The 25,044-nt window shown below is 47.5% G+C and overlaps 8 protein-coding genes and 2 non-coding genes across 10 annotated transcripts; 6 read left to right on the top strand and 4 right to left on the bottom strand.

The window, feature by feature from the left end:
* Positions 1 to 241: 241 nt before the first annotated feature.
* F4812DRAFT_471339 (Mov34-domain-containing protein) lies at positions 242 to 1,687 on the top strand (the record flags this gene model as incomplete). The annotated part of the gene is made up of 2 exons (XM_047939086.1): positions 242 to 346; positions 544 to 1,687. The coding sequence occupies 2 exons, from the start codon at positions 242 to 244 to the stop codon at positions 1,537 to 1,539; spliced, it is 1,101 nt and encodes a 366-aa protein (XP_047790403.1). The 3' UTR covers positions 1,540 to 1,687.
* Positions 1,688 to 2,327: 640 nt separating this feature from the next.
* F4812DRAFT_390090 (uncharacterized protein) lies at positions 2,328 to 5,455 on the bottom strand. Its single transcript, XM_047932110.1, has 6 exons — positions 5,210 to 5,455; positions 4,221 to 5,116; positions 3,836 to 4,168; positions 3,698 to 3,786; positions 3,314 to 3,639; positions 2,328 to 3,242 (listed from the first exon to the last, which is right to left on the bottom strand). The coding sequence occupies exons 1-6, from the start codon at positions 5,261 to 5,263 to the stop codon at positions 2,568 to 2,570; spliced, it is 2,373 nt and encodes a 790-aa protein (XP_047790402.1). The 5' UTR covers positions 5,264 to 5,455; the 3' UTR covers positions 2,328 to 2,567.
* Positions 5,456 to 7,064: 1,609 nt separating this feature from the next.
* F4812DRAFT_390016 (zinc knuckle-domain-containing protein) lies at positions 7,065 to 8,478 on the top strand. Its single transcript, XM_047932108.1, has 3 exons — positions 7,065 to 7,438; positions 7,493 to 7,628; positions 7,687 to 8,478. Exons 1-3 carry the CDS (start codon positions 7,372 to 7,374, stop codon positions 8,396 to 8,398), a joined length of 915 nt encoding a protein of 304 aa, XP_047790401.1. The 5' UTR covers positions 7,065 to 7,371; the 3' UTR covers positions 8,399 to 8,478.
* Positions 8,479 to 9,457, bottom strand: F4812DRAFT_428816 (cwf18 pre-mRNA splicing factor-domain-containing protein). The gene has a single exon (XM_047934219.1). The coding sequence runs from the start codon at positions 9,237 to 9,239 to the stop codon at positions 8,559 to 8,561; it is 681 nt and encodes a 226-aa protein (XP_047790400.1). The 5' UTR covers positions 9,240 to 9,457; the 3' UTR covers positions 8,479 to 8,558.
* A 119-nt stretch (positions 9,458 to 9,576) lies between these two features.
* On the top strand, positions 9,577 to 12,707 carry F4812DRAFT_428815 (uncharacterized protein). Its single transcript, XM_047934218.1, has one exon. It carries the CDS (start codon positions 9,838 to 9,840, stop codon positions 12,313 to 12,315), a length of 2,478 nt encoding a protein of 825 aa, XP_047790399.1. The 5' UTR covers positions 9,577 to 9,837; the 3' UTR covers positions 12,316 to 12,707.
* A 611-nt stretch (positions 12,708 to 13,318) lies between these two features.
* Positions 13,319 to 16,050, bottom strand: F4812DRAFT_389969 (fungal-specific transcription factor domain-containing protein). The gene is made up of 4 exons (XM_047932107.1): positions 15,815 to 16,050; positions 14,044 to 15,729; positions 13,648 to 13,993; positions 13,319 to 13,590 (listed from the first exon to the last, which is right to left on the bottom strand). The coding sequence occupies exons 1-4, from the start codon at positions 15,940 to 15,942 to the stop codon at positions 13,531 to 13,533; spliced, it is 2,220 nt and encodes a 739-aa protein (XP_047790398.1). The 5' UTR covers positions 15,943 to 16,050; the 3' UTR covers positions 13,319 to 13,530.
* Positions 16,051 to 17,868: 1,818 nt separating this feature from the next.
* F4812DRAFT_t84 lies at positions 17,869 to 17,940 on the top strand. The gene has a single exon. It is a non-coding gene; the product is annotated as a tRNA-Ala (tRNA).
* An 845-nt stretch (positions 17,941 to 18,785) lies between these two features.
* F4812DRAFT_389909 (acyl-CoA N-acyltransferase) lies at positions 18,786 to 20,153 on the top strand. Its single transcript, XM_047932106.1, has one exon. It carries the CDS (start codon positions 19,101 to 19,103, stop codon positions 19,902 to 19,904), a length of 804 nt encoding a protein of 267 aa, XP_047790397.1. The 5' UTR covers positions 18,786 to 19,100; the 3' UTR covers positions 19,905 to 20,153.
* A 159-nt stretch (positions 20,154 to 20,312) lies between these two features.
* On the top strand, positions 20,313 to 20,398 carry F4812DRAFT_t85. The gene has a single exon. It is a non-coding gene; the product is annotated as a tRNA-Arg (tRNA).
* A 628-nt stretch (positions 20,399 to 21,026) lies between these two features.
* On the bottom strand, positions 21,027 to 21,337 carry F4812DRAFT_471338 (uncharacterized protein; the record flags this gene model as incomplete). Its single annotated transcript, XM_047939085.1, has 2 exons — positions 21,027 to 21,229; positions 21,283 to 21,337. The coding sequence occupies 2 exons, from the start codon at positions 21,335 to 21,337 to the stop codon at positions 21,027 to 21,029; spliced, it is 258 nt and encodes an 85-aa protein (XP_047790396.1).
* Positions 21,338 to 25,044: the final 3,707 nt, after the last annotated feature.

Raw genomic sequence — 25,044 nt, 5'->3', positions numbered from 1 at the left:
ATTGTTCAGCCTTGCCCACAACCTGGTGCGAACCCCACTACGCCCAGAACGTGAAAATTACAACGCCTGCAGGCAAAAAGATAAAATAAAAGAAGAAAAAAAAAAGAAAGGGAAAAAATAAAGGGTTCGATTAATTGGACTGAGAGACAGCAAAACAGCAATATTTGCTATCGTCAACCAAACACTCTCCCCCCTTTCCCCATAAAACACCAAAAAAACCGGCCTCCCGAATACCGCAATCATGGCCGTGGATACGGAACCGTTTCTTCATCTGTCGCGACCTCTGGCACCGACGTTGAATTTCCACAGCAATCTTTCCCCGCTCTCCGTTAATATCCTACCACAAGTATGTCAAGCCACTGTTATCTTGGTCTTGGTCTTGGTCCTGGTTTTGCTCTTGACCTCTCTCCCTCTCTTATTCTACCCCCCCTCCCCCCTCTCTACTCTATACTATCGAGTAGTCTTCTTCTATCTATCTATCTATCTATCTATCTGTCTAGTCGAGTAGGTATATAATATAACTAATACTTATCACAATAACAGGCCATCCTCTCCATCCTTGACCATGCCACCCGCCGCGACCTCCGCCCCGCGCCGACGAGCTCGTCGCGCGTCATCGGCGCCCTCGTGGGCACCCGGTCCGAGGACGGCAGCGAGGTGAGCGTGGCGTCGTCGTTCGCGATCCCGCACACGGAGAACGAGGACCAGGTCGAGGTCGACGTCGAGTACCAGAAGAACATGCTGTCGCTGCACCTGCGCGCCCACCCGCGCGAGGTCCTGCTCGGCTGGTACACCACCTCCCACGAGCTCAACTCCTTCAGCGCCCTCATCCAGAACTTCTTCGCCAGCCCCGAGACCGGAACCTTCCCCCACCCGGCCATCCACCTCACCGTCTCCGCCGAGCCCGGCACCCCCGTCCAGACCAGGGCCTACATCTCCGCCCCCATCGCCGTCAACGCCGAGCGCGCCTCCGAGTCCTGCCTCTTCATCCAGGTCCCCCACCGCCTCGTGTACAACGACGCCGAGCGCTCCGCCCTCGACCTGATCTCGAGCGCGCGGGACGCCGAGGCCCGGGCCGCGCCCGTCATCTCGGACGTGGAGTCGCTGACGCGGAGCCTCGAGCACGCGCAGGACCTGCTGGAGCGGGTGTCGGAGTACGTGGGCGGAGTGATCGACGAGGAGCGGGAGCCCAACAACGCGCTGGGCCAGTACCTGATGAGCGCGCTGTCGCTGGCCCCCAAGGTGGACCCCACCACCGTCGAGGCCGACTTCAACAACCACATCCAGGACGTGCTCATGGTCAGCTACCTCGCCAACAGCATCCGCACCCAGATCGACCTCAGCCAGCGCCTGGCCACCGCCGCCCTGGCCGCTGACGACGCCGGTAAGACCGACGGCAAGGAAGACGGCAAGGAAGGTGGCGACCGCAAGGGCGAGCGCGGCGAGAGGGGCCAGCGAGGCGGTAAGCGAGGCGGTCGTGGCGGTGGCCGAGGCGGCGGGCAACGGGAACCCCGTGAGCCTCGCGAGAACGGCGAGTGAATCTAACTTCGCACAACACACGCCCCCTCCCTCCCGCCTCCCCGCCTCCCCAAAATCCAGAAGCCGAGTAATGAATAAGAAGAGATGTAAAAGTCCTACGTACGTTGCGATGACCTGGGTTTATCTCTGTGCTCTGTTATTTTTGTTAAGAGAAAGCGCGAAGGTGGTAGCCATAAAAATTAAAAAATTGAGAGCCTGAATGCATGGTGGTACTAGGTAGTGGGATACGAAGAAAACAAAAAGGGGGCCGTCAGTGCGGTGCTCACCTTAGGTACACTTACAGATGAATACATACCTCTAACGCAATTGGCAAGGGGCCAGGCCAGGAGCGATGGGGGAAAAAAAAGGTCGCGAAGTAAAACTTGTGAAGGACGCACAAGTGGTCATCTTAGGCGTTTGCGTCTGGTTGTTACTCAGGGGGTATCTCCAGTCTTTATTTAGAAAGGGAAACGCTATTGCAGCAATGAAAAATAGGATTCTGAAACCCCCAAGTACCATCACATATTTTTTAAACACCCGTTGAATGATAAGGTATGTCGACACATGCATACCTACTACCTAAGGTAACCTAGGTGTATATGTGTTGCCTTGAGAAGGAGTAAATAAAATTGAATGTGAAATAATGTAAAATTGTTGTCGTGCTTGCTTTACTCTACGCCTTATAAAGTAGATACTATATCTTGTCGTGCTAGGTACTCGCAACCTAGTTGCCGAGAGGAGTCCATCCCTTTTTACTTCAAAACAGAATGGGAATAATACCGGACACCTTCAACTTCAATACCCACTAATACGGGGCAAGAAGCTCCCATCCTATCATCAACGTCTTTAATTAAAAGCTTTGCCCTTCGCCAGAACGCCAGCCAATGATACCAATACAACAACCCGCCAATTTACGCCGGTGTCGTTGTCTCTGTAAGGTTCCCTTTATCCATCCGCCTTAAAAGTGTCTCAAGTCCTCACCGAAAAGAATAAACACCACTAATGCTTGCTAACTTTTCATGCACATGTTGCGTTGCGCCAGTTTTTGTCTATATTCCAGTGGGTGGCTTTTGCGGCAGGGTGGCCGGATTGCCGTAAGTAGGTAGGTGGCTGAAAGTCTGGGTTGGGCCGGTCGGTGGAGGAATGCTAGGTTTGTTAGGCACCTGGGCCGGGACCTGGGGTAGGTGTGCCGAAGGATGTTGAGGAAGGGGTGGGTGATAAGCTGGCAAGGAGCTGTTAGATCCTTGCCGACTCATCCCGTAGCCTGGACCGCCTACGTACGCTTGAGGCGGAGCGGGAGAACCGCTATATGCACTATAGGCTAGATGAGGTGAACCAACCTGGGGGCTACCATGCCCGCCCATGTTATAGGGAGGTAGCGGAGGTTGGACTTGTACCATGCCATTGCTAGGGACAAACGACTGGGTCTTAGGATTAAATGCGTGTCGATTGTAACTCCCTGGAATAGGATGCTGGCTTTTGGGGTCATGGGGATTGGCATTCGCAGGAAGCTGTCCAAATGCGTAAGGAATACCTACTGGCCCTGGGTTTCCCGGAGTCTGAGGCTGAGCAGCCCGACTTTGATAAGGACTTAGTGATGGGGCCTGGTTATAGTTGGGTTGCCATTGTTGAGGAGGCGGGGTTTGGACCGGGCCAGCGTAAGTACCCGTGCTGCTAGCAGATGCAGCATACCGCGGTGGAGTGACCTGCGTTTGAGGAGGATACTGTTGAACAATGTTAGCCACCTAGGTATGTGTATAACTTATGCGAGTACATATATTAAGATAACACTTACCATTGGTATGGTACCATATTGCGGGAATGCCGCGTTAGGCATCATAGTTGGATAGGGTTGCGCAGGAGGTGCATAAGCCTGCGGCATCGGGTTTGGGTATGGCGGTTGAACAGGACTACTGTATTGCGGATGCCCAATGGGAATGTATTGAGGTGTCGTCCAACCAGGTTGGTGAGGGTGATAATACGGTTGATATTGTGACCGAGAATCGAAGCTTTCAGAATCATCTCTCCGCTGCTTACCCGTCTTTCCTCGCTTCCCAAGGTTTGACTTGTCCTTCGCCGACACAGAACTTGCTCGAGAGATGCCATTTGCATCGTCATTATCTATTAACGATTAGCGACTTGGGGATGTTATTAGTCAAATACGAAGCTCATATCTCACCTGGTGTGGTCTCTCCAGGTTTGTCTGAACTGCCAAAGATTCTCTCGCGGGCCTGCTTGTATGCCTCTTCACGTTCTTCTCTAGTGGGTCTAAGGTACGGTCAGCACTGAATTTACGTAAATGGCCAGTACTACATACTTGTCCTTCGTCGTAGCCGATTTCTCCTTGCCGTCACTCCCTACTTCAGAGGTTGCTTTGGATGGACTGGTACTAGCTTGTCCTGATCCGCCGTCCTCGCCACGCCTCATGATCTTTTTGGGTAAGAGTTGAGGTGTTGAATTAGTACTGTTATTAGTAGTAGTGCCGACAATACTAGCCAAGGAGGGAGGCACTCGGCAGAATGGGGTGCGGAATATACGGACGGAGCCTTGAATAGCTTCAAAGGAATGCGTCATGTGATAATAGTCGGCGAGCTTGTGGGTTAACATTCTGCAGAATGAATTGTTCGGTGGAAGATCCATATAGGGCTCCCTAGCCAAATATCAGCACCTCGAAATCTTATGGGAGCCAAATCTATACTCACTTAGAAGACTGAACAAAGTTAATAACTTCCTGCTCCAGCCGTAGGAGAAAAATCCGATCCTTTGGAGATTGCATAGCTTCCAAAAGTTTCTCGTCCGGGTTCTGGCCATAAGTTGAGGTAAAGGCATCGGACGACCCGTTAACGATTCCTAAAGTCTGAGGTTGTTCTGCTGGAGGCTGCTGGCTAGAAACACCGCTCTGGGGGGTAGCAATTCCCTTATCTTGCAGCTCGGGAAGTATCTGAACAATTCGCCTTTCTGGCATGTCACCAATCCTAAGACGATGGATGCGAGCCACTTCAGAACCAATTCGAGAGTTAGCAATTAGTGAACCCCTTATCGAAAAAGACTCGTCATCTTCTGCGGACGCTTTTACACTAGCACTGTCGTCCGGGCGCAGGGATTCCTTTTCATCAAGCGCAAATGTGGTACCCGAAGTAATACTCTTTCCATCAAGGCTAGGTGCCTTAGTACCCATCTCCGAGTTAGAATCAGCTCTTTGCGAAGCGTCATCTGATACTGAAGCCCCGTTTTCATTCTTATTATGGGCTTCGCTTAGTGAAGAAGATGAGCCATTCACGACCAGGCTGGGCGTGGACGAAGCGCTAGCAGTAGAGAGAGAGGCATGCGCATCTTTCCCGCCTTGCGCGGGCTTGGAACCATCAACAGTCGTGCTATTAGGTGGAGCAGTCACCGTGCCATTTTCTTTAGAAGCTAAAGGAGGCTTGGCGGAAGCTACCGGATTATTTCCAGAGTTCGTTGTGGTATTTGTGCTCTTAGTCGTGGCGGCAGGATTGGAGGAAGCCACAGCAGGCTGCAAGCGATGTTCCATAGCCGGTACGGCAACTCGTGAAGCCGGAACAATAGGCATGTTTTCTTTAGGTTTAGACGCAACCACCTAGGTTACTTGTCAGCTAAATACTAATAAGATGGGAAGGGAAACAACGCGCGGAAACGAAGTGTCCTCAGTCGTGGCTTAGAGTAGGCATACCTTGGCGAAGGACAACTTCTTAGGACCAGCGGTTGCTGAGGGTGCTGTCGCCATAGTTTGTACGGGTCGCGTTCGAAGCTAAGTACAGTCGACAAAACGTATCGCTGGTTCTCGATAAGGACAGAAAGAATGACGGCGACAATCTCGCAAATGCTGATCAGAGCCCCGTATGAACAAATGTACTCAACGATCGAGAAGACCAATAGCTTCGGTATAACGACGTCAGAGTAGCCGGAAATCAGGAAAGAAAATGAACAAAAGCAGCCCTCGGGGAGTACGAAATACGGCTAATCATTGTTGTGATCTGGTTATCTCGAGTCGTATCGGGAGGTTGCAAGGTTTGAATATTGAAGCGCAAATGGCCGAGTTGAGGTTCTCAAGCTACAGATGATGAAGTATATGTGAGGTGCCGAATAATGGTGGTGGGAGTGACCGAGACTAGAATAGGGCTGCTGTCAGCATGGGAAGGAATATCAGGGTGGGATGCGGGATGGGGGGGGGGGGGGGGGCAGGAGGATGAATGGAAGAGAATGGGACTGGTAGGCTTATGGTCCAAGACAGATCAGTCAGGTCAGTAACTGGACCAGATAAAATTGGATTGGTTGAGGAGAATGGTAACAGTGAACCGGTAGTATAGGTATCTAGTATGGAGAAGAGTTGGGTTGCACGCACATTCATATGTAGCTGTCGTAGGTAAGTGGTGTATGTAGTGTCTATGGAGGATATAAAGATGTAAAGGGCAAAAAAAAAAAAGAGAAAAAAAGGAAAAAAAGAAAAAGTATGGCTCGTAATAGGGTAGAAGAGAAGTTTGGTCGCAAAAGATTTAGATGTATAATACCTAGTTAATACGAATAATGCGAATAAGGCGGAGGTGGTGTTAAGTCCGTATTTGGGTAAAAGTCATCAGCCACCTCAGGCACCGATGTGTTCAGTGTGTTCCTATGTGTGTTTTGTTTTATGTCTTCTTCTTCTGACTGACAATATTTCTTTATGTGGATCGAAACTTGTAACGATGGCTGGATATAATCGTTGAGTGTTGAACGTGAACGTGACTGTGATCGTGACCGAGCAAGAAGAGAGAATGTGAGGCTACAATTAACCTCTCTGTTCTCTCTTCCTAAATTTGGTTCGCCGTCGAACTCCGCCTTCTTCCTCTTCTTCTTTTTCCCTCTTCCTTTTTTTTTTTTACTCTTTTTTTTTTTTTTCTCGGGTAATTAAGAGGCCGATAGATGAAATGTTGTCCTTGAGTGCTCCAAAATGCGAAGGACAAAATGAGGCTTAGGCGGTTGTGGATTGGGAAGATGGGGAAATTCAATGGTGACCGAACTTCGAAGTGACCGAAGGAACCAAGCGAAAGTAAAATCAAGTTTCAATCTTTCTTCCCAGCCTGGGCCTGTTTCAGTCCACGAACATTGGAGCATTAAAAAAAATTAGGCAGGGCTTTTGGGGGAGGCGCTACATATTAGCGAGTTAGCGCCTCAAGTTTACCTGCCGGTAGGAGCCGTTGTCCCCCTGACTGCGGCTGGTCAGTCCCTTTCAATACCTGAGTGAACCTAAGGTACCGGGTATATGCCATACCTAGTACACAGTACATATCTGTCAAAATTTACGCCTTTTATGTACTGCGAAATACCTTTTACATTTACAGCATGTAAGTATTATTTCAAGCTTTTTTAAAAATAAATTTTCTTTATTTAAATATTTAGTAATATTTTTAAATAAGAAATAAGGTAAGCTTTTAAACTTTTATAGCAGTTTAGGTACACCGAGACATACTCCGCACCGCCACACTATAGGTGATATATGTACGTTACCATCAATTAGGTACATGAGGTGTACTTAATAATCTCCAGATATTACAGGTATTACACAAGTACCTAACTTTAGATCCCTACCTACCTAGGTAACCTAACCTCCTAGAAGACGGTGAGGTCTTGATTCCCGCAGGTGGTCATCAAAAAGGGCTACATATGAAGAGTCGAACATTTATCTAAGATACACTTGAATTGGAATACCTCTCTCATCAAACACCAATTCCATTTCATTTTATTCAAGCACAAGATTCAGTCTTCATCTATATTTCAGTGGTCTTCAAAACTGGACCATCATTTCTCTAATTTTTAATCCTCATCCTCGTAAGAGCCCAGTCGATATCCACGGCTATGTATCGACGAGGCCCTCCGAAGTCTACCCCCGCAAACGTACAATGCCAAAAGTGCCTTAAAAGAGATATGTCATATCCCATTCAATTTTTTCAAAGAATCCTCCTAACATTCTCAGCACGTCACTACTCATACGAATGTAAAACTACAACACAAGACCGGCCTTACGTCTCAAGGCCGTCTCGGACACAGCAACTCTTCAACCCAAAACTTGTCCCAAAGCTGGCTAGTGACACCACAGATACCTTGCAGAAGCAGTATGAATTCCTACCTAAGATAAGCTAGATCTATACTCCGCTAATACTTCTACTATAGGAAAGGCGTGGCCGATGAGGAACTGGCTAAGAGGGAAGCCGAAAGGGCGAGGAAGCGAGAGCTAGAAGAAGAGGGATCGGACGACGGATCTCCAAAACGTAGAAGATCAGCTTCTTACGATTCTGTGTCCTCCATCTCTACCAGGCGATCCCTTTCACCGCCACCTCGAGCCCAGCAATCTACTAGGGTTCATCCAGATTCTCCCCGAAGAGGGACTAGAAGCCCGTCGCCCGTCAGTCGTGGCGGACGAAGGGATTCGTATAGCTCTGCTAGCGACTATGACCGGCGCGATCCTTCGAGCACCCGAAGGTCAACTAGAAATGACAGCCCACCAGGCGGACGTCATAGGCGGTCAAGATCCTTGGCGCGGGATGACAGTCCCGGGCGAAGCCATTATGACGACGCAAGAGATGAAGCTCCGAGCCAAACGTCTAATTATAGCCAGCGTAGAAGATACTCGTCCAGCCCTAGCAGATCCCCGCCGCCACATGAGCGACAGCAGTTTCGTTCGAGATCTCCAGACCGGCCTAGGAGGCGCGATAGGAGTCCCCCGCGAGACTACGAAAGGCAAACACGTCGGGACCCGGCACCTTCTTATAGGAACGATCGAAGACATGGCGAAGCACCGCCGCGTCGGGAGCAGCGAGAGCGCAGTTTAAGCCCATTCTCCAAGAGATTAGCTCTTACGCAGGCGATGAATATGGGCCGTTAAGATTGGGGTATCATAGTCGTATTAAGTTAAAGAAGTAAAAGACCTGGTTCTATTTAAGCTTATACACATATTGTAATCGAGTTCGGTTTTTTTTTTCCCCTGATGCTGTAAACCAAACGCCGTTAACCATGCAAATTTATAATTCGTCGCGATACCATCCTCATATATTATCCTCGTCTTCGCGCTCCCTCCTCTCCTCTTCCTCTTCTTCCCTCTCTCGTACCCGTACACCCTCGACCAACGCGACGCCATCCATGCCCGCGGCCTCAACGCTTCCCTCGTCTCCGTCTCCGTTTTCCACCGGCTTAGCCGTCTTCTTCGCCGCGTCCTGGGCGCTCGCGATGCGTTCCCTAACCAGCTTCGCGATGGCGTTGTCCGTGCGCACGTTGAGGATCTCTAGCTTCTTGTCCAGGTCCCTCTTGAGGTCCCAATTGGGCTTCTTGGGCTGGAGCTTGAACAGATCGATGCCCTTGTCGTCTTTGGTCTCCTCGGCGGCCTTCCGCTTGATCTCGGCCTCGACCTCGGCGGCTTGCTCCTCCAGCGTCGGCCCTTCCATGTTCAGCGTCGGCGGCGCCTCGAAGCCTAACTTGGGCCCTCGCATCTCGGGGTCATAATTGCGGCCCGACAAGTGAAGACGCGCCACGGCTTCTTCTGTTTCTGCGGCTTGTTGAGCTTCTTCCGCGGACGTGGATGTGGGTGGTACGGGCGGTGATGCCGAGCGCTCTGATTCTGGGGGGGCGATCTCGTCGGCGGGTTGCTTGCGCTTCAGCTGCTTAAGTTTGGCAAGCCGCGCTTTGCGGTCGTCAGCTGCCGCGCTGAGTGTCGCGTGTGACGTTGACATTTTCGTATTATAGCAATTCTGTTTCCCCCCCCTTATTCGGAATAATCAGGTATAGCGTAGTAAGGTCGTTAGAAGAAGCCCGGAACTGGAATCGAAGTAAGCTTAAAAATGAGGAGCAAAGGTAAAAGAAATAAGAATAAAAATAAAAAATACGAGTGCAAGTAAGTACATGCGATAGGTACCTATGGAGGTTTAGCAGTTTCTAAGATAGGTATATGGGGAGGTACCTACTTAACCTAAGCAGCCCAAGGCAAACAGATAAGTCATTTCCTGCCTCTTATCGATAAAATATCGAGATAAGATAAAGAAATTAATCCCTGCTAATCCGTATGCGACTTTTATAGCGGACAAGGAACTTGTAAATGCTTCTAGCTTCAACAACTAAAGAACTTATGTAGAGAAATGCCGCTCTTTAACGTCTGACTCTACAGACATCATACCTCCAAATGTTATAATGGTACGCTTCTAAGATTTAGTCTCTACTTCTTCTTTTTATTAAAGCGCGATATTCGCAGGTAGTCATAAAAATGTCTAATTATCAACCCCATACCGATCAAATCCGTCTTCCAGCATTGACGATACTTTTATCTTCCCGATTATGTCAACACCATTCATATGCCGTCAATGCACAGCCCGGCTTTCCCTGACCCATTCTGTGCGAATCCGACCGAAGCGTTTCGAAACACATGCTGCAGCCGTATCGGCAGAACAGAGACGAGGGCACTCGACCGGATACGATTTTACGAATAACCAGGGAGATGAACTTCTAACATACAACTCGGACCCGCAAGCCTTTAGGTATGAAACGGCCATAGAAGAACAGCCAAGGTGGAACGGACAATTGGAGAAGTTTACCCATTGGCGCCGACCAGATGTGAAAAAGCTCCGTAAACTTCAAGTTTCTGGTTCCCAAGACCTAAAAACGAAAATCTTACGGTGTCTAGGGGACTATAGATTCTTACATGACGATTTGATACGCTTCTATAGCCTTTCGCCTCAAGAAGCGCGCCATGCGATAAGCCAGCTAGAAAGGTTACTTGGGGGACGGTCAGCCGCGGAAGCTGGGGCACTGCTTGAACAGTTTCATCTATGGAAATCCCATTTCAAAAAGCTATCGGAAATTGTTTCCGGTGGGAATTCTACTTCTGGGAATAAAGATGATTTACCCGAAGATCCCTTATGGAAATTCTCGGCGAAACAGGACGTTGAAGCGATGAAGGAAGTGTGGCAGAGACAGGACCAAACAAGGCGCGGGTATCTATGGCCTCAAGCGATCATATCCGCATTCCGCTCACACTTGAACACAATACCAAATCTTATCCGGGCTACGTTTCAACCCTCGTGGTGCCCAAATTACATCGTGGAGGACGTGGTTTATCTCCTTTCCCGGACTTTAGATAATGGCCAGACCAGCAAGGGTGACCGATGGCAGGTTGTTGAACTCGTCTTTTTCTTGCTCAAGAACAGTACCCCAAGGTATATGATTTTAGAGCAAATTACTATATGGAAAGTCATGTCCTTCATCCCGACTGAGAGGCTAGTTGAGCTTCATGAAAGCCTGAGAAGTATGGAACATCCCCTTACCCATCACACTTTGCTACATTTCGCAAGTCTCTTTGCCCGTAGTTCAAAGCATAAAGTACACGCAGCTGAAGTCTTACATTCTCTTGCGAGCGTTCCTGGTTTCAATATTAATTCGCCAGCGTCGATCAGTGTCTGTACCACTCTCCTCTCGGTGCAAGAGGGCAAGTTACCGGGAAATCATGCAGCTCCCGATGAGCTATTTAAAATGCTTTTGGATGCCGGGTTCCAGCCGAATATCCTCACTTTGTCTACACTCATGCGGAACTTTTGCATTCGCGGGCGAGTCGAGGTCGCATTAGACATATTTGACCTCTTAAAGAACTATAGGATCGAACCGGATCCGCAAATATTCTCGATTCTCATCAACGGGGCAAAGCAAAGTCTGGATATACAGGCGCTCTCACGCATTGTCTCCATGATTGAGAGCCGTAAAGCCTGGTTTATACACCTTGTCAATGATTTATTGGATTTCGTATACCAATACAACGAGTCTCTACGAGAACATAGGCGGAGACAACGGAAAACTGACACAGCACGTGCCTGGCGGTTGATGGTCCAGATATACTTCAAGTTCTTTAAATCTGCCCCATTGCAGAAGCTCACTCTTTTCCCACTGGAGAAGTTACTTTTCAAACGTCCAGAGCAGATATCTCCGAAGCTGAGACCAATGGACGAATTTGCCACCCACCTAAACCCATTACCGGATGCATTGCTTATAGAACCAGATAGCATCACCCTGGGACTCATGTTCAGAGTCCATTTTTGGACTATTCAGCGGCCAGGGCCTCTAGAAATGTACTACAAGTACTTCATTAAGCAATTAAATAAAGGTGATCGGATTATGACCGAGCTCGTCAAAGATCAGGGAACTATGGTTTTCGACACATTCTTACGAGATTTTATGCAATTCAAGTCGACTTTCAAAAAAGGCCTCTTGATCGTCCAAGACATGCATAACCGTGCGTACCGGGAGAAGGAAACGCTCGGGAAGAACGTACTTCACCCGCAGCCATCGGTTCACACCTACACAATATTGATAACGGCCCTCAGAAACCACCATCACACCCAGGGAGTAATCGTAAGTCTCAACATGATGATGAAGGAAGGCATCGTGCCCAATATCGTCACCTGGAATACCGTGATCGGAGCCCTGCTCCAGAAAGGTTATCTGGAGGAAGCGGTCAGGGTCATGCAAAATCTGAAGCAGGTCGGGCTCGAGTCGACCGCCCGCACGGTGCAGGAGATCACCAAGGTGGCCAAGTACAAGAGGCAACGGATCGCCGAACTGATGAGAGAGCTCAAACCCGTCGACACGAGCGACCAGCTCCAATTCGCCAAATCCCTATTGCGCAGGTGGGAGAAGAAGAGGCACGATCCCGTAGTAGACCATCGACGGATGGCAAGGGGTCGTAAGACACTTGAAAGGTCTCACGGGATTGACGAGCTGAGTGTAGAATCAGAATCTTCTGATCGATCTTCCGATCCAGCTTGAGCTGAGACCATGGGCTGCGTGGGGGGAGGGGGGGCGACGGGTGGGTGGTCTTGTGGTACTATCTGTACTATCTAAAACGATCAGGGACTGGAGGATATTATGCATGTCCAAAGCTGATATCCCCTGCTGGGAGGACATTGTACTACCAATGTATTCTGAGATAAAGTGCTTCGTTGACCCTCGTCAATCTAACGAAGCACATCCGTACCGTATTGTATATATTATAGGTCAGGTCGGTACTTGGGTACGCTTAGCATTAGATTTAGGTACCTAGTGGCATGGTACAGTACATACGGTTCCAGTAATGGAAAGGAAAGATACGATACCCTCTCCCTATTATCGTAGACAAAAAAAAAATATAGAATCGTATCTCAAATAAAATATATTCAGCATTATGATATCTTCTTAAGACTTGTATCTTTATTAGCAGAGGACCACTTCAACGGGAGTATAATCCGTAGAGAAGACCGAGATGAATTATCTGTCTCAGGGACCTAAAACCTTCTGCAAGATTATTTCACTGTAGAAGGTAACCACCACATTTGAGCTATATTCCGTTCACAGAGGTAAACACCATTTTGCCGCCAGCAAGTACTCTCAACATCGGGATATTTCTATTCACAAGGTAAACTAAGCTGTCCACCGTATCCAGACCAGAACAAGTTAAGTAGCACGGCACCTCCTCTCTCGTCCTCTAAACCATTATAAAAGAGTAAGCAATCCAGTAGGTAAAGAGCGCACGATAAATAAATAAAACAAAACAAGCACGAATCCTCACGGTCCAATACCATTAGGTGGATTCTAGTAGGCCAAAAAAAAAAAAGAATTAATAGAAAAAAAATCAACCGCTAGTTATTTAAATTAGAACAACCCTGCTTCTTTTTGCTGACTAGGCGCCCGGACGCCCTCGATGATGAATGCATTATAGTAAATCGCCCTCGAAGGCCCAGCTTAGGTATCTATACAAGGTAGACGTCGCCCAAAAAAAGAAAGAAAAAAAAAACAAAGCAAATATCTAAATCGTGACAAGTGATAAGTATACGGCTGGCTGCAAAGTCCCCTCCGTCTCTCACAGCATCCAGGTACTTAGTAGTCTTACGCTAGCTTATATGGTAGTATACTAGTATATGGTTCGTGATTCCGTCGCCGATGAAATTCTAGGCATCATCTAGTATAAGTCTGAATGAGTAAATTCACGGACGCCGAATCAGTGGTCTAGGACACAGGCTTTAATCCGCTGTCGTCCCTTTCTAGTAGGAACTGGTCGATTGCGCTCTGCGAACAAATCAATAAGCCTCATAGTCAAAATTATTTCAAGGCGGTACTCCTTACCCAATCGATCGTGTTGCTGCCATTTAACACGTTGTCAAGCGGTGCATTATTAGCAAAGTCCAGGGAAAAATCAAAAGACGGTATTATATGATCAAACGGGGGCGATGGAGCTGGCGCTGGCTGAACATCATTATTTAGCAAGCTAGCCAGCGAACCGTCCCGGACTTCTGGTTTTGGTGGCGGCGGTGGCGAGCGTGTAACCGCAGGGTCCTGCATTGATACTTTCCGGAGAATGGCGCCCACGACCCGCGCAGCATGCGCCGCATCTCTGGAAGTGTGCTTTCTTTCAGCCCACATCTTATACGACGTTCCCAGAGCCTTCAGTTTCCTCGATCGGTCCGCCAAGCTGCGAAATTATGAGTTGGTGACCAAGGATGTTACTTGATTTACACTTACCTGCTCGGTAGATTCTCCGTAAGATCCAGGCATAATACCATTGCTGCTATCAAAAAGTCATGGAGGTTGAGAGCTGATAGCATATATTTATCCTCGTAGATGCGACCACCAGGCCTACTCTCCTCTTCGTACTCGACGTGTAATTCAAGGATCCTGAGAGCCGCATCTCGACACGTATTCCGGGAGCGATCATAGACGGGGTTGTCCTTCTCACGATTAAGATATGGTCGGTGTAGAACACAAAGACTTTTAAGGTACATCAATTCCAACATGAGGCGATGCATGATGTCATGCGTTTGATCTGTGAAGCTATATGACCGTATTGGTTTGATTTGCAACGAAGGGGGAACGTGCTCGTGGTATTGGCGGAGCTCATCATCTAGCTGAATAACGTCTTCATAAGGGGAAGGATGGATTGAGAGCGCAAAGCGAATCACCCGTCGTAGTAGTCGACATAGCTTTGATTTATGGCTTAAGTACAGAAGAGAAGTTGGCTCGGTAACCGGTCGTGAGGGAGGTAGAGCCATAACATTTTCGTCAAAGTCAGAATCGAATAGGTTGCCGGGTGACTCGGTATCACATTCGTCATCGCGGATGATCGGAGGCATCCCTAACTGAAATGAGAAGAGGACGTCGAAGACTTCGATGAAGAAGAATGCTCGTCTGCGGAGTTCACCCTCAAAGGGAGTAATGTTAGGGAGATACTTGGGATCTCGGTGATATCCCATACGTTGTGCAAGGCGGGCGACAAGTCCGAACTTAGCCCACAAGCTAGAGTCGATCTCCCTATTCCTTTGCAATTCCGTATAGCTGTGCAATAAGAGTGCTTCAATACAATAAGGCTTAGCAGAAAGATAATCACCTGATACAAGACACTCAGTTGATAATGCCCTCAGTTTGTCCGGGAGTGTTGCTACTGATTCATCACTTTCCCCTTTCATGATGGTTATCGATGCAGCAACCCATAGCATAGAAGCGAGGCAACTCAACCACAGTAAACTGGTCGAAGACGGATCATCCCAGAAAGCATCGTACTCTCTTTGAAATTTCGTCGTGTGAATGTACGGTGCGGTCATAAAATTATGGCGAAAGTAAACCAAAATGAGCGCATCCGTCTTGGACTTGGGTGGCAAACGCGCAACAGCCTGCGAGAGAGTTATGGGTGCTACCTTGCCGAACAGAAGGTCCGCAGCTTCCACACCATCCACGCTGTCCTTCTGTGGTGGGGGTGAAGGAGTAGGAGGTTCATCGGTCTCAGTCCGGAGAATGCCTTGAATATCGCGAATGCTCTCAAGAATTGAAGCCCAGTGAGTAGCCCCGACATAGCTATGCTCGCCAAGAATAGTAGGAAGAGGCGGAACTCCCGATGTGGACGGGGCCAAGCTCGGTGGTGAGCTTAGGTCAGAACGAGTCTCAGTCTCCGTTCGTTGGTCCGAGCTTGAGGGGGTATCGAGAGCGGGCTCCCGGTTGCGTGCAGTATAGACCAAACTATTAACCATCTCCTCAAGCTTTTGGAGACGGACCTGGAGGACGGGACGAGACATGGGTTCATGTCTTGGCCGAACATCCACCTGCGGCCGCGCATCGGTGCGAGCCTTGCGAGAAGCACGAGGCGCATATTCGCAAAAGTTGGCCTCGCCACTTTTGACACACCTCTCACAGGGTTGCTGGCGGTCACATTTCACCCTATCAGTAGATGATGAGCTATAATAATACACGGGGATGGGGATGGGGACGGGGATATGGACAGGGACAGGGACATGCCACTCACTTGCGTGTTCGGCATAGCAGACAAGATACAGGAGGACGATTGCGCTTTTGGATCTTGCGCTGGACCCCCTCGGTCGGCTGGGCACGAAAGACACTTGTCTGATAGCTACCGGGCCGAGAGTCCATCATGCCCGGGATAGATTTCGCGGCCAGTCAATAGATGGAATATATCAGATTGAGACCGATCGGAAATAAAAGGTCCCAGCTAACGGCCTCAAGGAAATCAAAACAGTGTAAAAGGGAATACCTCCCCCGTCCGCGCGGGCGGGCAGCTCAGACGAGGACTTAAGAGCACACCTAATTGAGAAGAAGTCCGGTGGTACGGCGAGAAAGTATAGAAAAGAAATTAAGGAGGGAAGAAGAAGAAGAAGAAAAAGGCTACTAGCAAATACCTTCGAATGGCTCTGAATGTTGAACTAATGAAACCTTCATTGGAGTTTCCCCGGTGCAGATGCAGACTGCAGAACGGTTATCGGAAACAAGGGAGGAAATGCACCTGGAAACTCCGCTAACACTATTCCTAGATAGGAAAGCTACCAGCATGTCTTGGCATTGCCTCATTGGAATTTGCGACCGACGGATTATCACCGGCTGGATTTAAAGATAGCTCCTTAACTTTTCTCAACTCTCCTTCTCTTCGCAAATACGGCCAAAACGCCGATCCGTTTTTTTTACTTGTTGCTTTTTTCCTTTCGGGAGTTATTTTTAAACCTAAACTCCTAAACCTTCTATATACATACCTCAAAGTACCTACCTACTTAAGGTAGTATACATTAACTACATAAACCAGCATAAATGTATGTACGTATATGGTAAACCTCGAACGAGGTACGGCCATAAAAATTTCAAATCATGGAAATCCTTACTACCATGCGCTACCTATTCCGCACTTAAACCCATATCTATATCCACTTACGTTTTGTCCGGTGCGGCACTTATTAACCGATGATTTCAAATTGCTACTATAACATTCGATTATTATTGTTATTATTATTGTTGTTATTATTATTTCACCTTACCAGGGCCACCATACTCCGAGTAGCTTCGGATACTGCCAGACTGCTTTAGGAACTTTGCAAAAAATTAGCGGCCCAAACCACGTCCTTACATGCGTAGTAATTTTCCTAACGGGGTATTTCTTACCTCCCCTAACGGGCCCTAAGACCCTAAGACCCTAAGACGCCACCAACTGATCTTTGACGATGTGACACAAATGCGACTAGCTCATTTCGTTTCAACGGCTTTAGAAGGAAGAAGGGGAAAAAAGGGTGACTTATAACGCTACCCAAACCAGCCATTAACCACTCAAGAGGAAAATTCGAAAGCGACGATCTTGCTTTGAATCGAACCAAAACTGTCCAGGATCGAGATCTCATCTCTCATCTCATCTCGTTTTGGACCCAGAACCCGCGGTAGTTAAAACGCACTCCCGGTAGTATTCATTCCGATGATGCTTCACCCGACAAGCCCCAATCCGAATTTACCTATCCGACATCTCCGGTAATAACACTATTGGTCCGAATAGGTTTGATTGTCCCACTAATATTGAACATGTCATGCCAAGATATATCTCAATACAAGCTTTATTTTGTTGAATTCGAACCGTTGCAATGCTAATGTTCGAAACGCCCCCTATTGACCATAATAAAGAGCCTTGTAAATTGGGAGTTTTATCTCCTTTCCCTAGGTCAGGTACTAATAAAATTTCCCGAAGCTTACGGTTTATAGAGATTCCTAACTGCATCAAACCAAGTACCTACATAGTAAGCAACGTATCAAAGTCTGGTTATACCTAAATTGTATCTTTTCTCAACGGTTAGTTGCTAATTATTTCATACCACCTAAATAAAATCCATGCCCCTAAACTAGCTTAACTACCTCTAACTCAACTCAAGAGAAACGGAACTATTCCAAGAAAGGGCGCTAAACAAGCTCCACACTCGGTCGATTAGGGCACGCTATCTCTTCAACCACGATAGTAAGTATAATACTTTAGATACCAAACAATTCTTTCACGAATCGTATCTGAAGTGGCCTCCATTCAGAAGTCATCCGGGGCTTGTGGTTTAGTGGTATAATACTCCCTTAGCATGGGAGTGGTCCGGGGTTCGATTCCCCGCGAGTCCAATGTGAAGAGGTTAGATTCCTCTTATACCGCATCTTTTTGAACAATTTTTTTTATCGATCGATGCTGTATATAGGTATGAATGCCATATATCAACTATTGAAACAGTCGGCTTTCTATTCCTTGGGTCTTGGTTTTTTGTCTTCAAGTTCTTATTCTAGCCGGGTGTACGAACAAGTGGAACTACTCGGCCGAGTGTACTACCAACACTTATACACTCAGATACTTAGGCAGAGATAAACATAATTTCTTTGCCTTTAGCCGACCACGCGTCTAGCTTAGACGCGACAAACGTCCGTTAGTTCCGCTTGGGGCTTAGCATCTGGTCTGGAATTACCGAAGTGAATACACATGACTCTCTCCATATCGTGCGCTTACAGCTTGATCGTAGCCTATAGCAGTTGCCAGAGAAGATCCAGGATTTTATTAGCAGCGTCTAGCCGGCCTTGTTCCTTTCTAACGAGGCATTGTTATACATACCTATATATAAAGAAAAAAGAAGCTTCAGCCAAACTGGGACGAGGAATTTGAAAATGAGAAGTCCATGCACAACAAGCTGGAGGCGATTCAAGGCGATTTGATCCCTATTTTTTTTTTCTTACGGCGAGGCGCAATGCGAAGGGACCCGTGCCTTGCTTCTTTCCATCATGCGAGGTGCCGTGTCGTGCGAGCAGACAACACCACTTACTCCTGAGGAGTTTTGGCGGCGATTAGAGGTAGTCTACGGGAAACTACACGCTTTCTAACTGTCACATGATGATGCCAAACTGCCCAATGCGATGTTGGTCGACGACAAAATAATGTTTATAGATCTCGAGTCGGTTTGGGCGCCTGAACCAAGCCGGATAGACTAGGCATTTGATATGTATATTGAGCATTTTATGACTCAGTATCATAGGTATTTAAAAGGCAGACTTGAGGATACCTTCTATCTTCCATCTCTATATTCTGGGCGGATTATATGAACTGGCTTCGGGTGACGACGCCGGGCCACACCGCAAGGAGGGAAGCGGGGAAATGTTCCAAACCGACGCATGCATGTACAGCCTGTGCTGATAATTCTGAGATAGTTACCTCTCCAACCTAACCTGATATACTTTCTTTTTCAGGGTCCCGCACCTTGATTTACTCAATAGCGTTATCGAGAAAATCGAGAAGTATCATGTCTTCCGGCAAGCATATCTCGGTCTCCATCCAACCTCTTAACTACGCCGATATCTCCGCGTGCGCCCGCATCACCTCATCAGCTTTCTCCGTCGATCCGCACACCATTGTGAAACAGTTAGGCCGGAGGCCTTTCGATATGTACGACATGTCCTATTATGGGTTTCTAGATACCCTACATAAGAAAACGTACATCTACGTCAAAGCAGTGGACGACGAAACAGGCGAGATCGTCGGGCATGCCGCGTGGGCATTTAGGGGCCTTGATCCGGCGCTAGTTCCCTGGAGCGGACTCGAGGACACAAAGCCGGTAGAGGAGGATAGAGGGCAACAGCAGAGGAGAAATGACGGATTGAAAACAGGGGATGAGTCAAAGAGTATAGAGGAAAGGAAAGAGAACTCTATCGATCGTCTCCATGCCCTTGAAGACGCCGATATGAAATACTGGGTTTCCAACGTAGTCCCCTCGGATACGCCCTGCATTTTCATCGTCGGCGTTATCGTGTCGCCTTCACATCAATCTCGAGGCGTAGGTAGCGCCCTGATACAGCATGGCAACTCCATCGCTGATAGTCTGGGGCTTTGCGTATGGGTGCACTCGTCGCATCAGGCGTACGAAGCATATAAGAAATTCGGGTTCGAAGTCACGAGGGAACTAGATATAGACCTGGACGAGTATGCGCCAAGGGGGCCAACTGAGGAAGAGCATGTCATGGAAGAGAAGGGAAGTGGGAAATGGGGAAGGTATGTCATTAGGTATATGAGGAGGCTACCGATGAAGTTGGGTCAGTCAGGTGGATAGATATCTCTGGGATGGGGATGGGAAAAAAAAATAGGATATCATATAACATATAACATATAATTTAGAGTATTTCCAACCCCATGCCGATTCCAATGCTATTAAACCCCGTAGCAGATCTAATTCTCTCCGCCGATGATATATACGTATTACCTTAACGTGACATTCCGGTTTCCTATTATACTATCACCGACTGTTAGCATGAGAAGCTACTAACGTACGACTAATTAAGACTGATCAAGTAGCTTATCTTTTGAAAAGCCTCTAACTAACAGTTAGATTTCCATCTAACCGAAAGAATTGTCGAGACCAATGGGCCATTAGACCATTACATTATCCCCACACCGTGCCCACTCTCTCCCGCACCGCACAAATGAATATAATGCATCACAAACGAGAATTTAGACCATCGGGTTCATGGCCTAATGGTAAGGCGTCAGATTTCGGTTCTAGTTGCTGTTCTCTGAAGATTGCAGGTTCGATCCCTGCTGAGCTCGTTCGAAATTTCTTTTTTATTTTGTATCTCTATTTCCTTTCTTTCCTTACTTTTTTTCCAAGTCTGCGTTCAACGAAAATATACAAGATCTAGGGTTTCTTTACGATCTAGTTCTCACAGCCTATAATAAACTTGAATGACGGTCCCAGATATGAGCTTCTTATTTCCCGTTCGAAACATCTGAAAATCAATGGGGAAATAGGGGCGCATCAATGCCGCCTGGTAGAAGTCGGGGGGGAGGGGGGGGAGGGGGGGGGTTCTCTGCCTAGTTATCAGAAGGCTTCAAATCGTAAAGGCAGTGGACCATACCGAGAAAGGAAAATGAGATGTGATTGAGCATATCCATGCGTGACGTGCAATCAACAAGTATATCTAAACTTGTGCATCCACTACGGATACCCAGTTACAAGTCCATAGCACGGAGAAGGGCCGGGCAGTAGCGCAACCGGCTCGGGCTGAGGTGGACTTCAAGATGAATGGAATGACTCAATGGCTTTGCTTTCGCATGTCATATTAGTATCCGAAGAGCAATTCACCGAGATATCACCTGCAGACTGGAAGCAATGCGTGTCGTAGTTCTAGATAAACATTCCACCGTCGAACTGATGAAGCAGAGGACACGGCAGCGTCTATAGATCAAACTGGTCAGGGGTCAGGCGGTATTCCTTGCAGGGATCGGACTCAATGACCTTTTGGGGGATAGAAGCGTTGCTCTTCGCTGTGACGATCTTGTATGTTATCTGTTTGGAGACTGCCATGGAATCCAAGTCGATGTGTCTGGTCGCACAGTCAAACACCTGCTCTGGATGCACCCTGAGTACGTTCACAGCCTCTAAAATATGTCAGAGGTTGTTCTCATTCTGGCTCTTCAACTTGTTGAATAACGGGGTCCCCTGGGTGACAGCGCCGACTTCGAGAGCTGTTGAAGGCTCTGAGACATGTAGAGTCTGGAGGATCAAGTTTGCTCGGGAGTCAAGTCAACAATGTGGCAGTGAAATATCTAGACATTCACTTTAGAAAAGATGCTATTCGTCGTTTAAGCCAGTTATATCTCGTCATCCTATAATTCGAGCACAAAACCCCGTGAAACTCCACCGACCGAGATAGGGGCAGCATAGAGAGCGGACGATGAAAGACACTAGATACAGTAATTCATTTCCTTAATATGCATGATACACTTTAATGAGGCGATCTAAGATAGGCAGGTATTCCAATTTATTTCTTTAAAGTTGCAGACATACATAAAGCCCTCAAGCCACATTGGATTGGTGGGAAAGCCTATTGAAGAAGAGAAGAACAGGATAATTGTTGCCACTACGGGAGCTGCAGTGGCAGAAAACGGGATCGGGCCCTTTACAGACACTATTTCGACTTGGTAGACAGTAGTGACGGCGTGATCACTGGAAACCCATGCTTATAGGTAAATTAGCAATTCTGGATATTTTATATTCTCCTACACCCGAGGCTTTTAAGGTAGATTCAATTTCCTACCTTAGTGTCAAGCAGGCATAATACCCTTAACATTGCCTCTACTTTTTTTTTTCTCTGTTGTGGTACCAGCCCTCATCACAATCACGGCAGCCATATGCCTTGTAAAGCGGCGTCGTGTTATCCTCGCTGCTCGCGAGATCCTGCTTAACAAAATGTACCTACGAAACCTAATAGATGCTACTAAAGCGGGATCCATCTTGTCCCTGCATGTCGTTGGGTTTTACGCAAGGCCGTCTTCTGTATACTCTAGAGCATGTCGTCAAGTAGGTGACGGGGAAGACTATTAGATGCGAAAGATGTTATTAGGTGGGAGGATTGGCGCAACGGTTCATTTGAAAGGTGATTTACCTATTAGATCTCAAAGGGTTAAGACTAAAGTATAACCATATGCTAAAGTTTCACATGGACTTGTCGAGGTTTCAATACCATATCCATTATACTGTATGACTCTGTTTGATACCAATGGATTTAAGCATCAATCTATCGAAATCTAATAAGGCTTATGTGGTGGTCTCCTCGTATAGGCTATAAGATGTAGTGTATTCCAATCTTAACGTACCATAGCTAGGTTAAAATTCTTGACAAGACGAAAAGAAGTTATTTCCATGCTATTTGGTTCGCCCTCGTGACATATGGCGGATGCTCGTAGCTCTAGACACGTCCCGAGGGGGAATGTCTTTTGCAGCTGAGCTTTACATCTCATCCTTACTTTACCGCTATTGTCTACGTAAGAGCCAATTGTTTCTAAGGGTATGCTCTGTGGTTCCTTACGTAACGACGGCTATTATCCTATCACTGGGTCACATCACGACGAGCCATCGCTAACAGCGGAAGAAGTGAGGCCCTCATAATTCAGATAAGCTTTTCGATGCTCTAGATGTTAATCTACTTTCCGCTTCTACGTAGGTGATACCTAGCGTTGGGCAGCGACGAGACGGAAGGCCGAAAGAGGTAAACCCCGAGTATTGTACGCTTTACTGGGGATATCCGGGGTCCTCTGCAATACTACCCAAGCTAGGGACTCCGTGTAATATAGCAACCTGTAAGATTGGGTTGGTTATAGACGAATCAAGATATTCTATCTTTAGCGGATTGGCTCTCGACTCCAGACAGAGTATATCGAGTAGTATCGTCATTATAGGATACAACGCCAGGAGAGAGCTAAGCATGGGTATCGATCATTGGATTATAAATCACGTTGGTTATACTGAAGCCCGTCACTACCTTTATGGAGACATCAAAAACTAGATGCAACCGTCGGTTTTTCCACTTGGGCCTAGCTGATCTGCGGTGACACCTTTAATACAGTCTGGAGGCCTTATTATACCTTGAAAGTTATTATTAGGAATTGAGTTGTCTCCAAAAGGGCTATAGTGACTGGTTGTCGGTACCGCAGAGTGACTAATTCCTAGTCTATAACGCGCCTATAAGGCTATATAACCATCTTGGAGCAGAGTTTTGTTTCACTTGAAATCCAAACGAGGTTATCATACCCTTGTTTTGTGGAGTAGTGTTGGAAGGATAGACGACATCTCTAGCCGCTAGTAAGTAATGAGATAAAAAGGGGGAGATAACATTTGGACGCATCTGAAACTCTAGAGACTGATAGAAGAAAGTAACCGCCAATAGATAGGCGGTGAGTTAGGAAGAACCGTTTGATTGGAAGGAAAGATACTATGCGCGTGAAAAGGGATGGCAAATTCGGAGGGATGTTCGGCCTTAAAAATCAATGTGCCCTGTCTGAGCGCGCTTAAGATAGTCATAGGGTTAAGGCAAACATATTATATTTGTTAACTCAGGTATCTAGGTAGTTATTGTGTAAAAACAAGGGAGGTTCGGTATTTTCAATCCAGGAGGTGACGTCTAAATAATACTTACACCTCGCGAGCGGCTGCAGATTGAGGCTATCTCTTAATTTAGAAACTAACCCCCTAAAAATAAACGCCCCAGAAGGTCCCCTGGGGTACTAAAATCTCCAAGTCACGTACGTCACAGACAGTAGGTACCTACACGTAAGGCTGGGCCGCAAGAGGCGTAGAGATGATCTGGAATCCCGAAATCTGGCTTTGCCACGTACCGTTAGGTACATTAATAGATGGATATGATAACGACATATGTATGTGCATGTACCTCTGGCAGTTGGTAGTCTGGCGCGGATACAATGGGTACCTACCAGCGCCGTGGTACCTAGAATGAGCTCCTTAAGCCCCTAAGTTCTGACTCTTATGGCCACGAACGGCAACGGCGATAGGGAATTGACGAATCAAGAAGGGACTGATAGCTTGCAGGCGCTTCTGGAACCTAGCTGACATGCAAGATGAAGACCGGTAGGCGCTTCTTCTAGCAGGAAGGGTAGCATCATTGAAGAGTCCCGTACATGGCGGCGAAACGCTCACGTTACTCCTGGCTTTCCCCAGATTCCCGGTAACCAACCAGGTGAAGATAACCTGGATATAGGGTGGTAATGTCGCCTCGGTGCCTTGCAGATTTGCAGGAAGGATTATGACGGTGGCGGGCGGCAGAAGCGCGTCATGTATGACAGGTAGATTTCCTGCAAGTGATCTAGAATAAAGATAACGAATCAATGAGAGCGGGATGCAAAGAAGCGTCACCGCGACGTTGAACGATGCTCATGCGCAGAGGAAATGTTCTCGAAAGCATACATCATTCAGAGTATACTTGAGCGGCAAGCTACACACCGCGAAGTTGGGGCGCTTAGATGCTTTAGCCAGTGGGCGGCTATGCGAGGCTGCCGGCCTCTTATTGGTCAGACGAGAAGGCGGTAAACCATTTTCTAATTTGAGGATGATCACTTTTTGAAGATTTTAGCGACAAGGACGGGAGATTTCCGGGCGGGGATTACTTACTTGTATTCTTACACTTATAGATGACAAAAAAAAGAAGAAGAAAAAGAAGGTAGGTAATGCCGATCTAAGATAGAAAATAGGAGACACGATGAGGCTTAAAGATTGGCTATCGTTTAAATAGGTATGCAGCACTTTTTTTTGTTGATGTTTAGGGTGGGCCGTAGAGGCGGCCTGGAATTTCGAACAAGCTGCCTCTAGGTACCCACCCGCTATGTACAGTATCATGTGACTTCCCACGCAGGTGCATTACCTAACACAGTACCTACTTTGGTTTAGGTTAGGTAGGTAC

This window comes from Daldinia caldariorum (genome assembly GCF_022478825.1).
Source record: "Daldinia caldariorum strain CBS 122874 unplaced genomic scaffold F4812scaffold_8, whole genome shotgun sequence".
Taxonomy (NCBI): Eukaryota; Fungi; Ascomycota; class Sordariomycetes; order Xylariales; family Hypoxylaceae; genus Daldinia; species Daldinia caldariorum.
The sequence above is the reverse complement of the archived record's forward strand: the minus strand, read 5'-3'. Positions and strand labels throughout refer to the sequence as shown.